Consider the following 14,005-nt stretch of genomic DNA (forward strand, 5'->3'; position numbering starts at 1 on the left):
TAAAATTCTGGAGGGAGGAGAGAAGCCACGCCTCCGGCAGGAGCTGTTCAGGGGTTGGGGGAGGGAAAGTCCCAGCAGGAGGTCTGTGTGTGTGTGGGAGGGGAATTACCCGCCCTCCCCCCGGCAGGAGCCACAGGGAGGAGGAGCCGCCCCGGACCCTGGCAGGAGATGTGTGGCTGAAGCCCCCAGCTCTGGAGCTCCAGCCGCTCTAGTGACAGATGCTGCTGCAGGGCTGAAGCCCTGACACCCCCCCCCGTGCAGAGCTGGCCTGAACCCCCTCCTCTCTCCCATCCCGCCTGTACGGAGCTGGCTCTCACTCTCAGGCTGTGGAGAAATTCAGCCTGAATCTACTCAGCTTGGTATCTCCATTTCCTCCATCATCACACAGCCATGAATGGATTTAGCCTAGGAGGCAGGGTCGGAGTAACCCTATTTCGCAAGTGTGAGCTAGGGCCCACAGAGGTGAAGTGACTTTGCCTAGGCTAAGCAGGGAGTCTGTGGCAGAGCAGAGAACCAACCCTAGAACTCCACTTGAGGTAGGATCCTGTCTCCTGGTGAAACATTTATTTCAGTTCAACATCTCAAACCCAAGATACACAAAATAACTCTGTAACAGAGTCTTAGTCTAGCCCTGAGGGATATGCTAAACTCACTCTCTCAAAACAATTTGTATTAAGGGATTTGTTCCCATTGTATTCTCTAACTTTTAAAGTTGCTTTTGGTGTGGCTTTTTCATTAGTGAGACAAACCAAAGAAATTTAAGCTCTCACCTGCAAGTTTCAGGTTTTTCATCAAGACAAGGACTTTCCCTAATGTGGTGCCTTGTGATGAGGCCTTCTGCTAGAAGCTTTGTTGCCCTACCACACCACACCCCAAGGAAGGAGCAGTGAAGATGGGTCCTACAGGTGTGCCTAGAAAGGCTGCAGGGAAGCAGCCAATCAGAGCACAACAGGCTTAGTTGAAAGGAGCTTCAGGGACTGAGTAGGTCAGTCCCTGGCTGGGACCAGAGGAGTAAGGAAGGGTACTCCTTTCTGGTTGCTAGATCTCAAGGGAAAACCAGAGGGTCTGGTGGCATTGGCATTTGGTAAAGAAGAATAGGCATTGAGAGCTTCAGCCCTAAGGTAAGGGTGAAGAGGAGGGGCTACTTTGGAAATAGCCCAGGGAACAGCAGCAGCAACGATTAAAGGAAGCAGCATGTGGATGCTATTTGTAGGGTCCCTGGGTTGGGACCCAAAGTAGTACGTGGATCCAGGTCTCCCCACTGGCTGCTGGGGATGAGGCTAGGTTAGAGGCCCAAGTGAAGGGCAAGACTTAAAGGGATACCAGAGAACTGCTAAAGGCAAAGAGTCTCCAGGGAGAAAGCCTGGGGGGTGCTGCTCTATAACAGCACATGGAGAGAGAGACTTAAAGCAAGCCAAGAACAGTCTGAGAACTGAGCCCAGAGGCAGGGCCACAGATACCACTAAGGGCACAGTGATAGTCCTTGTTGGACCTTTGTTACCCAGGAAGGGGTTCGTCCATTGTTGACTTGGTATGACTTAGCCAAAGGGCCGAGCCACTGAAGACCCACCTGATGAGGACAATAGCCGATGGAGCACAACAGGCAGAGAGATAGTGCAGGTTCACACCCAGCCGACAGGAGGTGCTCACAAGGGGTGAGTGTGCCCTTGCACAGGCCTAAACTTATTTACTTATTAATTAACCCAGAGTATGTATTAATACCTGGGAGGCAAACAGCTGTACATATCTGTCAGTGTTAGAGAGCGAACAGTTTGAGTTTACCCTGGATATTTGTCATCTACTTTCTTCTGTTGAAGAAGCTTGTTAATATGAATTTCTAGAATTAACTCACCACTAAAAGAGTGGGTATAGCCATTGTAGTTTGTACTGGAGCGTCTCTGATACAACTGTGGGCTGAATAGTAGATTATGTTCACTTAGAAGATATTAACAACAGGTGATCTAAATCCATAAGAAAGTTGATCCCTCTTTCATCTTATTGCTCAAAGTTCACAGAGCTGGTTAGGAAAACATTATTTTAAGCTTGTTTCACAGCCAAATAATTTCATTCTATGTTCTGTCTCCTGAAGTACAAGTTTAATGGATATTCATTTCACTTTTGATGTATAACATATTCTCTCCTGTTAAGCATCTAGTTATTTACACACCAAATAGTTATTTACACACCACCTCCCAAAACCAAATAAGTTCAGGCTCTTTTGAATTGGTATGGAGAAATGAGTATTGCTTCTAATCCTGAATGCAGCATCCCTAACAGAGCACCAGTTCTGCACGCCATTATTTTCTTTCATCGGTTTATTTTTTCTCCAGTGTGTGCTTTTGGGTTTTTTTAACTAAAAGTCTACAGTACATCTTTTCATACTACAGAATCAAAATATATTATAATCTATTTTTTTATTTTACATGATAATATACTACATTTTCCCCCTTCATTGTTGTAGGTGCACAAAAAGCACATCATTCTTCTACATTGATAACAGAAGAAATGGAAGAATCCTCAGAAGATAGTGGAACAGAGAGTGATGACTAGCCAGCAGATAAATCTCTATCAATCCCTTTTCTTCTCCCAACCCAGAATGATTGTTAAAGATTGTTTTGCAGCCCTTATTCAGATGAGTATTTCCTCTAAACTCCATGGAACTACTTGCAGAGTTTAAGGGCTTCAGGATCAAGTCTTTAATTTTTTGAGTAAAATAATAGTGAATGGAGCCCTTTTATTGTATTAAAATATGTTGTTTGGTTTATTTTGGATGCTTGAATTTGAAATATTTTATACCATGCAAGAAGAAAGATTATGTATGTTCTTCTCAATGTTTTTTGTTAATTTACTTTAAAACAGCATTGTCACTTATTGATGGTGTACTGTATAAAAAACTATGCTGCCAAGACAGCAAAAATAAAGAACAGGACTAAACTGGGTGTGGGGAGCAAATGATTGGTTTAGTGGATTGGCAATAAGTTTTAGAACTTCTAGGTCACTGATGCATGTTTAGTCTGTGTTGACAATGATTAAAAACTGTTGCCGTGTTATGATTTTTCACTGGCCTCAGTGAAATGAAGTGCTGATTCCAAGACCAATTCCTAGTGAACTGATACTGTATGTATGTCAGAATCAATATCACTTTGGCACTACTGGTACCTTTGCTGACAGTTCTGCATCAAGGTCAGGCTTTAAATGGGTCTGGAGACTCAACTAACTTCTCAAACCTCCTTTCAGATTAGAGTTGAGGTATATTGAGGTAGTGGGAAAGGTTGCATTGTTGCTGCTCCTGCTTTACTTGTTCTGTGGATGGATGGATAGATAGAGGATTTAGTCTCTTGATGTCAAGAGAAAAAAGGACAATAAGGAATAGATTAATCTTTCTCCCTTTCACACAGGCCAGTTGTAAGGTCTTGCTGCTCAGCACTAAAATCATTACTTACATTTTATTTAGCACCTTTCATCTAAAGATCCCAAATCACCCCATTAATTAGATTTGTGTGTGTGCACACAATCACACATTATTCTTCTAATATAGAAGGTAGCAGCCATGAAACAGCCCCCAGCAATACAACACAACTATTCAGGACAACAGTTGAACAATCACAGTTAAAACTACAAGGGAATTTTACCTAGGTGGACGGCAATTGTCCAGTTGTGATTTAGCTAGGACACCAAGAGTAATACTTTTACTCTTGAACATGCTGCCAGAAATGTGTGGGTGTCTTTACTTCAAGAACCAAGGGAGCTACAGTAGTAATAAGTTTACACTAATAATTACGTAACATACATTTGTAGGGTAAAATGTAATAGAAGCATAAAGAGTAACTACCAGCTTGTTTTGCTTCTCCCAAATATTACTTTGCTCATTGGAAAACTGCAGTGTAATCTAAGATTGTAATCTCTTAAAGGTACGAGTTAGATATATATTTTAAAAAATTAAGACTTGTAACTATTTTGACAGTCTGTTCAGATTTGAGTACAGGGACTTTGAGATTTTTATATGATGTTTTTTAAAAAACATTAATTTAAATGTTATTCAAAAATAGAACTTAATTCTGATCTTGCTGAACATTATTGTAAAGATGGATATGACCTGTCAGATAATCTGGATAATTCCCTGACAGTGCAAGATTTTTCCCTTCACTATATTTTATAATAGTAGATTGGAAAATATGCTTTAGAGAGCAGTTCTGCACTGGCAGGTAGATCCATTAGGTGATATAACAGATACACCTCTACCTCAATATAACGCTGTCCTTGGGAGCCAAAAAATCTTACTGCGTTATAGGTGAAACCATGTTATATAGAACTTGCTTTGATCCACCGGAGTGCGCAGCCCCGCCCCTCTGGAGCACTGCTTTACCGCGTTATATCCAAATTCGTGTTACATCGGGTGGCAATATAGTGAGGCAGCAGTGTATATTGATGTCTTTTCTGTCTCTAGCTTTTGTTACAATTCTATGATCAGTTCTGTGATGCTGTAGAAAAGCATGATTTAGTGGTTAAAGCACAGGGCTAGAGTTGATAGGTTTGGGTTCTGTTCCTAACTGTCACGTACTTCCTGTGTAACTTTAGACAAGTTGCTTAATCTTTGCCTCCGTTTCCTCATCTATAAAATGGGTATATTTACATGAAGTGGATGTGCTTACCTACCTCACAGATGTGTAGTGAGCGTAAATTAATCTTCGTAAAGTTTATTGAACTGTTCACATGCAACGTGCTATTCAATTTAAATAGTTCATTCAATGTTATGAATCCTACAAAGATCATTAACATAATGCATATATAGTTATGAAGAGAATGAGATGACGGTTGTATGTAAATATTTTGAAAACTCATTTTTAATATTTTTTTTCTCAGCCACTCTAATTACGAACTAGTTTTCATTTAAAGGATGGTAAATAACCATTTAGCATTCCTCCTTTATTTCTGTTTACCCTATGAAGAATTAAATACGCAAGTATTTTAAATTAAGTATGCAAAGTAGATACTCAGGAATGTTGCATGAATTTTCCTTTTTTAAGGAATGTAATTTGTGGATGGCTAAACAAGGAAATTAATCTTTTAAGTTAAACTTTGTGCTCAAACCAGCTTTTAGAGATGTGAAACTGGTGGAATGTCCTATGGATCTTCTGGATTTCAGTTATCTATAGAGAGACTTTTGTAGTACTAACATACAAGAATGCAAGTTACCTTTTATTGCTCTGGAACAGCAGTTAATTAACTACCTGGTGTCACAGTTGTGCTAATGAAATTGATAGTCATGATGCTGATGCACAAAAAATAAGATGAACAAAGATGATGATTTATGCTCTGTTTAAAAATTAGGAAAATCATTGCTTGCCAAAAAAAAATTGATCTGTAGGGAAAGATTTTATTTTCAGCATTCTTAGAGGAAATTGTAGTCTTAAAATAGCTGATGTTTTTCTTACAAGTAATGTATTATAAGTGTAATTGAGATTTTTGTTTTGAAGTACCAATAAAAATACTAAGATGCTTGCATAAAAATCTGTATTTTCCTTAGAATAGAAGGTTTTAGTAGTTTTATTTTTATAGAGCCCAATGTATGCCACACTTCTTACAGACAAAAAAAAAAAGTCCCTCCCCAGAAGAGTTTATAATCTAAATAAATGTATAACATAATAGGGGAAGACAAAGGGCATGCCTATTCTGCCTGCTGTTTGGAGAATGGGAACATGAATAGCAGTGCACATCAAAGTGCTGCCCTTTAACTCCTCTGTGTGGATGCTGCAGGAATAAATTAAAAGGTTCCTAGTTCAGTGATGTAATCCTGTTTGAACAGCATGATGGGCAGGGAGAGTGCAGCAGCATTAGGAAGACTCTGATGTCACTGGGATCTTGGAGCTACAAAAGCCATCTTGCTGTAGCTCCTGCTGCTGAGGATCTGGGATTCTTCTGAGGGTCTGGGATTGCTCCTAAGAGATTGTTGTCTTTCCACCTTCAGCCTTACCTGGCTGAGGATAGGTGCTTGGTTTGTGCTTGGAGCAAGGAGGAGAGGCAGGGTTAACACTGGAGTTGGGCCCCTTTTGCACCTGCCATGCTGTTTGCTTTAAAAAGGCATGCACGTTTCATTGATATAGATTCTTATTTTACTGAGTTTTAAATTACCCTGAAACAAAAGTCATATAAACTGTAAACACAGGGGCAAAAGAAATAATTTTATTATAGTATTCTACATACAATATTAAGAGGTTCTGAAGCTCTTTAGTGTGGACACATCACCATTGGAAAAATTCATCAATGTTCATGGTAGATTCTCCATTGCTGTTAATTTTTAAATCAAGATTGGATGTTTTTCTACAAGATATGTTCTTGGAATTTTTTCGAGGAAGTACTCTGGCCTGTGTTGTATAGGAGGTCAGACTAGATGATCACAATGATCTCTTCTGGCCTTAGAATCCATGAGAAAAAACTCTGTCCATTTGGGATCACATGAACCATCTCGTCTCCCATTCACAATTGCATATTATTCCTGAAGCAACTATAACAATTACCGTGAATAAGCAATATCAAGGAAATATTCAAGTAAGGGAGTGCCTTTAGTGACCCCTGGAGAGGCGCCGTTTTGGCGTGGTATAAGGGGCGCTGTGCGCTCCCCCCACCCTCAGTTCCTTCTTGCCACCAGTGAAGGTGCTTCAGTACTGCTCTGCTCCAGCTCTACTGTAGCTTTCCCTCTTTGTAATTTGTTAGTTCGTAGTTAGTTAGTACCTATAGTTACCACAAAAAAAAATTAGAATAGTTAAGTGCACCCAGGTCTGGACTTTGGGCTTTAAGTCGTGTGACACTTGCAAATGGCCTATGCCTGTGAGTGTTCCTCACCCAGACTGTTTACGCTGTCTGAGGGAAACCCACCTCTGCGACCGCTGCAAAATTTGAAGATCCTTCGAACTTTGGACTAAGAAGGAGTAGGGACATACAGCTCCGAGCCATTTTGATGGAATCGGCCCTGACCCCCACACCGCTGCATCGCTCCATGTCGGCATTGAGCATGCAGGGTGCATGGCGACCCAACGATGCCCTCCACCAGTTGGCACCACTCCCCGTCCACAGGACACTCTAAAAAGGTGAAGAAGAGACCTTCTCCACCAAGGCACTGGAGCAAGGCTGGGAGAGAGACTAGTCCCGTGTTGGGCAGCTCTCGCTCCCCATTGGCCTTCCAGCCTCTGACTCAAGTCAAGCGGAGTAGCCCAGCCCACTCTGAGCCGACTTACTCGGATGCCAGTGGCTGCATTCGGGTGCCCTTCATGCCGGAGGCCTTGCAGGCGGCCTGAGACATTATGTCTCTACTGGTACCAGTCGCACCGCTGTCAATGGATCCCCAGTCCAGGGGCAAGCCCCCACTCAGACCCCCACAGTCACTGCCTGGATGGTACCACTCACGGTCGAAGGAAGGTTACCAATGCCGTTCTCTGCACATTGACCATCCCACACGCAGCCCATGCTGGTCCCCGTCAACCCCCACCAGGTTGTCTGGCTGTGTGCTGAGCAGCAGGGGTTCCAGGCACCGCTTCACCTCAAGGGAACACAGTGAGAGCATGCCCTGCCGAGACCGGAACAGATAGCACCGGAGGTCATTATCTCCGAAACGCTATCATGGCCCCTCGTGGTATGGATGTCGATGCCACTATCGCTCTTCATCCTGTCTGAGGGCGCTGCTCCCACAGCCCCAGGCATTGATCACCGGCACCCCACCGTCGCGGATCCGCCTATTAGAGCTGTTCGCGGAGCAGCTGCTACAGACAGTACTCCCGCTCCTGCACGCCGGGATCACGATCTCGTGTTCGTCACCACTCCCAACACCATCACTCGTCCCCATCCTGGGATAGCAGTAGTTTGTATGCCAGACCGGCCTCCCGTCGTCCACAGTCAGTGGGCCAGGCGAGTCAGGTGGGGCAGTCCACTCCGACTTTGCCACAGCAGGTGTAGAGGCACTGGGCTCCCTGGCCAGCGCCATGGTACCAATGGGTCCGTCCCGTAGGCCCCGACGCAGCCCCCCTGTGGTGGCTCACTTGGTGGCTGGAGCCTCGGAAAGACCATCGGCCTCCCAGAAAAGGGTCAGCGGCCCGCTCATTCCCTAGTTCCACACTTAGAAGGGGGACCAAGTGATGGGACCTGCAGCACTGGCGGGGACGCAGAGCACTGCACCCCCTTCTTCATGCTCCCCTGATGAGGCGATAATGGCCCCTCCTCCTCCTGTCCCGCAAGAGGACACGAAAGCCCACCAGGAACTGTTGAAAAAGGTGACATCAAGCCTCAGCTTACAAGGTGAGGAGGGGGAGGAACCCTCGGACTCCCTCTTCAATGTCCTCTCAGCTTCAGCACTGGCCAGGGTGGATCTCTCACTCCATGAAGGGGTGGCAAAGATCTCAAATGCCCTGTGGCAAACCCTGGCTTCCTTGCCCCCCATCTCTAAGAAAGCAGAACGGAAATATTTCATGCCTGACAAGGGGCATGAATATCTGTATACCCACCCCGCCCCCAACTCTCTAGTGGTCGAGGCGGTTAACTCTAGGGAGCATCAAGGTTAATCCGTTCCTACTCCTAAGAATAAGGACTCAAGGAGACTAGATTTATTCAGTAGAAAAATTTATTTGTCCTCAAGTTTCCAACTGAGGGTGGCTAACCACCAAGCCCTTCTGGGCAGATATGACTTCAATTTGTGGGGTTCAGTGCCCAAATTTGCGGACTCCCTCCAGGAGCGTGATAAGCTGGAGTTTAAGGCTCTGGTTGAGGAGGGCATGGCTGCCGCTAGAGCAGCTCTTCAGGCAGCCGTGGATACCTCTGCACGGTCTATGGCCTCCACGGTGTCCATGAGGAGAGCGTCGTGGCTCCTGCTGTCTGGGTTGTCCAGCGAGGCACAGAATTCCTTGCAGGACCTTTTATTCGATGGCAAGGCCCTGTTTGCAGAACAAGCAGACCTGAAGTCACACAGTCTTAAGGACTCCCACATAACATTAAAGACCCTCTGTCTCTATGTCCTGGCCCCGGCCAGGACCAAGTTCAAACAGTAGCAGTCTCCCAGTCAGTCCACCCACTCCAGATACCAGCCCCCTTATAAAAAATCAAGGGACTATAAAAAGCGCCCACAAAGGCAATCCCGGCCAGCGCCCTCTAAGGGCAAGCAGGTGGGTAAGTGCCAGTTTTGATGGGATGCCCAGGGACGACTTACCAGTTTGTGCCAGGGATTCATCGGACCTTCCCTTCTCCAACCACCTATGTACTTTCCTCCCGAAGGCCAAAGCGGGGCTCAGGCCCCTTCTGAACCTGCAGGGTCTGAAACAGTACATGATAAAGCTCAAGTTTTGCGTGGTCTCTCTAACCTCCATCATCCCCATCCTGGAGACTGGTACACCGCCCTCCATCTACAGGATGCGTACTTCCACATTCATATATTCGAGGGCCACAGGCATTTCCTCCACTTCACAGTAGGGCAGGAGCACTATCAGTTCACTGTCCTCCCGTTTGGCCTATCGACGGCTCCCAGAGTCTTCACAAAGTGTATGGCTGTGGTAGTGGCCTACCTCAGGCGTTTGGGGGGGGTAGGGATGGCGGGGGTCCAGATCTTTCCCTACCTTGATGACTGGCTGGTCAAGGGCAGCTGCAGGTCACAAGTATGGGATCACATAACACTTCTCCTGTCCACACACACCACACTGGGACTGCTGGTAAACAACACCAAGTTGACATTGGTACCGGTGCAATGCTTAAGAGTTCATTGGGGCGATTCTGGACGCGACATCAGCCAGAGCTTATCAGCCTCCCTCCCACCAGACGGAATTGAAACCCTAAGGGAGCTCATTGGTGTGGTCACAAGGTTTCCCGTGATGACTGCCAGAGCGTGCCACCAACTGCTGGGTCATATGTCAGTGTGCACGTACGTGGTTCATCACACCAGACTCAGGATGGGGCCCTTTCAGCTCTGATTGGTCTCGGTATTCTCCCAATCCAGAGACAGGATGGACAAAGTTCTCACTGTGCCCAAACCTGTAATAGCCTCCCTACGCTGGTGGTCCTTCTAGGGGAACATGCTCCAAGGGGTCCCGTTCAGGGTCCGGTCACCGACTGTGGAGTTGGTGTCCGATTCGTCGGACCTGGGGTGGGGAGCATATGTGGGAAACCTCCAGACCTAAGGTCTGTGGTCTGTGCAGGACCTAGCCCTGCACATAAACGTCAAGGAACTCAGGGCAGTCCGTCTAGTCTGCGGGGCTTTTTGCTCATGCCTAGCGAGTGGTCAGAGTGGTCAGGGTTCTCATGGACAACACAGACCCGATGTTGTACATCAACAGGCAAGGCAGAGTCTGCTCCTCAGCCCTCTGCCAGGAAGCCCTCAGGCTGTGGGACTTCTGCATAGCCCATGATATCTACTTGGAAGCCCACCAACTACCGGGCATCCAAAACTCTTGGGGGGATCGGCCGAGCCGGGACTTATCCTCTCAGCACAAATGGTCACTGCACCTGGACGTAGTGCACAGGATTTTCCAAATGTGGGGCACTCCCCAGGTGGATCTGTTCATGACCCGCAGGTGTCCCTGCTTCGGCTCCAGGGGAGGGTTGGGATGCCTTCCTTCTGTCCTAGTTGGGTCAGTTTTTCTATGCCTTTCTCCCAATTCCACTGATCGGCAAGGTCTTGGAAAAGATAAAGATGGATAGGGCCCATGTCCTTCTGATCGCCCTGGCATGGCCCAGGCAGCATTGGTACGGGACTCTCACGAGCTTGGCAGTTGCCCCGCTGTGGCCGTTGCCTGCCAGCCCACCCGGACCTGCTCTCCTAGGACCAAGGTCACCTTCTCCACCCCAACCTAGCAGCCCTCCGCCTCACGGCTAGGTAGCTCAGTGGTTAGGCCAGGAGGAGAGGACTTGCTTGGAAGGAGTTCAGTGTGTCCTGGAGAGCAGGAAGCCCTCCACACGTCAGGCCTACCTGTTGAAATGGTCTCGGTTTTCCCCGGTTGGTCACTGATTGGGGCATCCCGCCAGTGGCTGCTCCGATCCAGCTTATAGTAGACCACCTCCTTCATCTTAGAGCCCAGGCCCTAGCGTCCTTGTACATCAAGGTGAACCTGGCAGCCATATCGGCCTTCCATCCACCAGTGCAGGGCCAGACAATATTCTCTCATGCTATGACTGGTCAGTTTCTTAAGGGCTTGGATCACCTCTTTCTGTATGTAGCCCTGTGACAAAGTTCCTCCTCTACCTTGGTGGGTCCTGCGCTTATTGGCAGATTTGCTCACCTCAGTGATCTTCCCCTCTGGTGGAACCCACAATCTGGGTCAACTCCTCCTGTGTCTGATCAGGAGTTGGGAGGTTTGGGGGGAACCCAGGCCTGCCCTCTACTCTGGGTTCCAGCCCAGGGCCCTGTGGATTGCAGCCGTCTATAGTGCTTCTTGTAACAGCTGCATGACAGCTACAACTCCCTGGGCTACTTCCCCATGGCTTCCTCCAAACACCTTCTTAATCCTCACCACAGGACCTTCCTTCTGGTGTCTGATAACGCTTGTACTCCTTAGTACTCCAGCAGCACACCCTCTCACTCTCAGCTCCTTGTGCCTCTTGCTCCCAGCTCCTCACACGCACACCACAAACTGAAGTGAGCTCCTTTTTAAACCCAGGTGCCCTGATTAGCCTGCCTTGATTGGCTGCAGGTATTCTGATCAGCCTGTCTGCCTTAATTGGTTCTAGCAGGTTCCTGATTACTCTAGTGCAGCCCCTGCTCTGGTCACTCAGGGAACAGAAAACTACTCATCCAGTGACCAGTATATTTGCCTTCTACCAGACTCCTGTACCCCACTGGTCTGGGTCTGTCACAGCCCCCATTTCCCCAGTGGGACCTGAACTTGGTGCTGGCCAGGCTAACTGGGCCTTCATTTGATCTGCTTACTACATGCTCCTGGTCACACCTCTCGTGGAAAGTAGCCTTTCTGGTGGTGATCACGTCTGCTAGACGGGTCTTGGAGCTCTGGGCCCTGACCTCCAAACCCCGATACACGGTGTTCCATAAGGATAAGGTCCAGCTCCACCCATACCCTTCGTTCCTCCCTAAGGTGGTCTCCACCTATCATATGGGCCAGGACATTTTCCTGACAGTGCTCTCTCCCAAACCTCATGTGTCCAGTGAGGAGCACCATCTCCACATGTTGGATGTGAGATGGGCTCTGGCTTTTTACCTGGAATGTACAAAGCCAATCAGGAAGTCTTCACAATTGTTCATCGCCATGGCTGAACGCATGAAAGGTTGGCCAATCTCCACTCAGCGGCTCTCCAACTGGATCACTTTGTGTATCCGTTCACCCGCACCGATTGTGAGAGCGTACTTGACTAGGGCGCAAGCCTCATCGGCTGCTTTTCTGGCCCATGTCCCTATTCAGGACATCTGTAGAGCTCCACATGGTCATCGGTCCACATGTTCACCTTGCATTATGCGATAATCTCCCAAACCAGAGAGTACGTCGGGTTCAGCAGGGCAGCGCTTCATCCCGAGTGTCTGTGAACTCCTACCCACCTCCAACAGATATAGCTTGGAATCACCTATTGTGGAATGCACATGAGCAATCACTTGAAGAAGAAAAGACAATTACCTTTCAGTAATTGGTGTTCTTTGAGATCTGTTGCTCATATCCATTCCACATCCCACCTTCCTTCCCCGCTGTTGAAGTTGTCTGGCAAGAAGGAACAGGGTTGGGGGAGCGCACAGCGCCCCAGATACCGCACCATAGCGGTGCCACTCCAGAGGTCGCTCATGGCGCTCCCCTACAGGTACTGCTAAGGGAAAAACTTCCGGCACCAGTGCACGTGGCGAGCATGCACACCTATTGTGGAATGGACGTGAGCAACACATCTTGAAGAACACCAGTTATGGAAAGGTAACTGTCTTTTCCTGCATCGGGTCTGCATACGAAAGTTTCAGCCACACCCCCTGTACTGTGCAAGTTCATTCTGTGAGAGTGTAAGCTATGTCAATAGCATTCTTAAGTGATGTTTCAATATTGGATATTTGCAGGGTTTCCACATGGTCATCAATGCATACTTTTTTTTAATCATTATGCCATTATTGTGGGATCAAGAGCTGATGCAAAATTTGGGAAGGTGGTCCTTCAGGCCTTGTTTAAATAGGATCTGCACAAAGTGGGACTAAGTCTGTTTACAAGTCACGGAAATGAAATACATGGCCGCATCTAATCGGAAAAGAAGAAAAGGTTACATACTGTAACTGTGGGTCTCCAAGATGTGATGCAGATGTGTATTCCATGACCCACCATCTGCCCCCTCTGCATCAGAGTCTAGTCTCTGGGCATTTGGTGCGAAAGAACTGAGGGGGATCAGGGCGGCACTGCCTCATACAGCTAGAGGAGGAGCCATGGCCACGAGGCGCAAGTACCACCCCTTTATGGTAGTTAGGCAAAATTCTCCAGCTCTGGTGTGCTGAGCATGCATTTACAGTACAAAGCAACAAAGAGTCCTGTGGCACCTTATAAACTAACAGACGTATTGGAGCCAAGCTTTCATGGGTGAATACCCACTTTGTCAGACTCACGTGACGTATGTCATGCATCTGGCGAAGTGGGTATTCACCCATGAAAGCTTATGCTCCAATACATCTGTTAGTCTATAAAGTGCCACAGGACTCTTAGTCTGGATCTGTAAAAAGCGACAAACACGGCTACCCCTCCGACACTTGACATTTACAGTACATAATCTTTCTTCTCGTACAAACCCCTGTTCTTTCTTTGGTCAGGGAGTGGGATAGTGGCAGACCACAATCTGGGCCTCCAGTTCTCCAGTCTCCTGCTGGGATCAAATAATGAATTCCTTATCTCCAGGGAAATGGAGTTTGCAGCTAGATGTATACATCTCACTTAGTCGTTGGTGGAACACACTCTCAACGGACTTGTTCGCCTACAGGTACCTAACCTCCCCAGCTGCTGCGGCTTCCCACTCTTCTGATCCTGTGGCCATGAAATTAGATGCCTTTTCCTGGGATTGGAGT

At 47.2% G+C, this 14,005-nt stretch overlaps 1 protein-coding gene and 1 long non-coding RNA gene across 7 annotated transcripts in view; one reads left to right on the top strand and one right to left on the bottom strand.

Annotated features, from left to right (window-relative positions):
* The window catches only part of TDRD12 (tudor domain containing 12), a 246,959-nt gene that overhangs the window by 159,397 nt on the left and 73,557 nt on the right, over window positions 1-14,005 (top strand). For 4 of the 6 annotated variants that reach the window (XM_044987022.1, XM_044987026.1, XM_044987025.1 and 1 more), the window contains one exon: window positions 2,462-5,441. The exons of the other annotated variants lie outside the window; for them this stretch is intronic. In XM_044987022.1, the coding sequence (XP_044842957.1) occupies window positions 2,462-2,550 (89 nt within the window). In that variant the 3' untranslated portion in view covers window positions 2,551-5,441. Of the gene's footprint in view, window positions 1-2,461; window positions 5,442-14,005 lie in introns of those variants that run through there. 6 annotated transcript variants of the gene reach the window in all.
* On the bottom strand, window positions 8,612-10,656 carry LOC123349188. The gene is made up of 3 exons (XR_006573407.1): window positions 9,597-10,656; window positions 9,194-9,297; window positions 8,612-8,921 (listed from the first exon to the last, which is right to left on the bottom strand). It is a non-coding gene; the product is annotated as an uncharacterized LOC123349188 (long non-coding RNA).

This window comes from Mauremys mutica, chromosome 14, assembly GCF_020497125.1.
Source record: "Mauremys mutica isolate MM-2020 ecotype Southern chromosome 14, ASM2049712v1, whole genome shotgun sequence".
NCBI classification, from domain to species: domain Eukaryota; kingdom Metazoa; phylum Chordata; order Testudines; family Geoemydidae; genus Mauremys; species Mauremys mutica.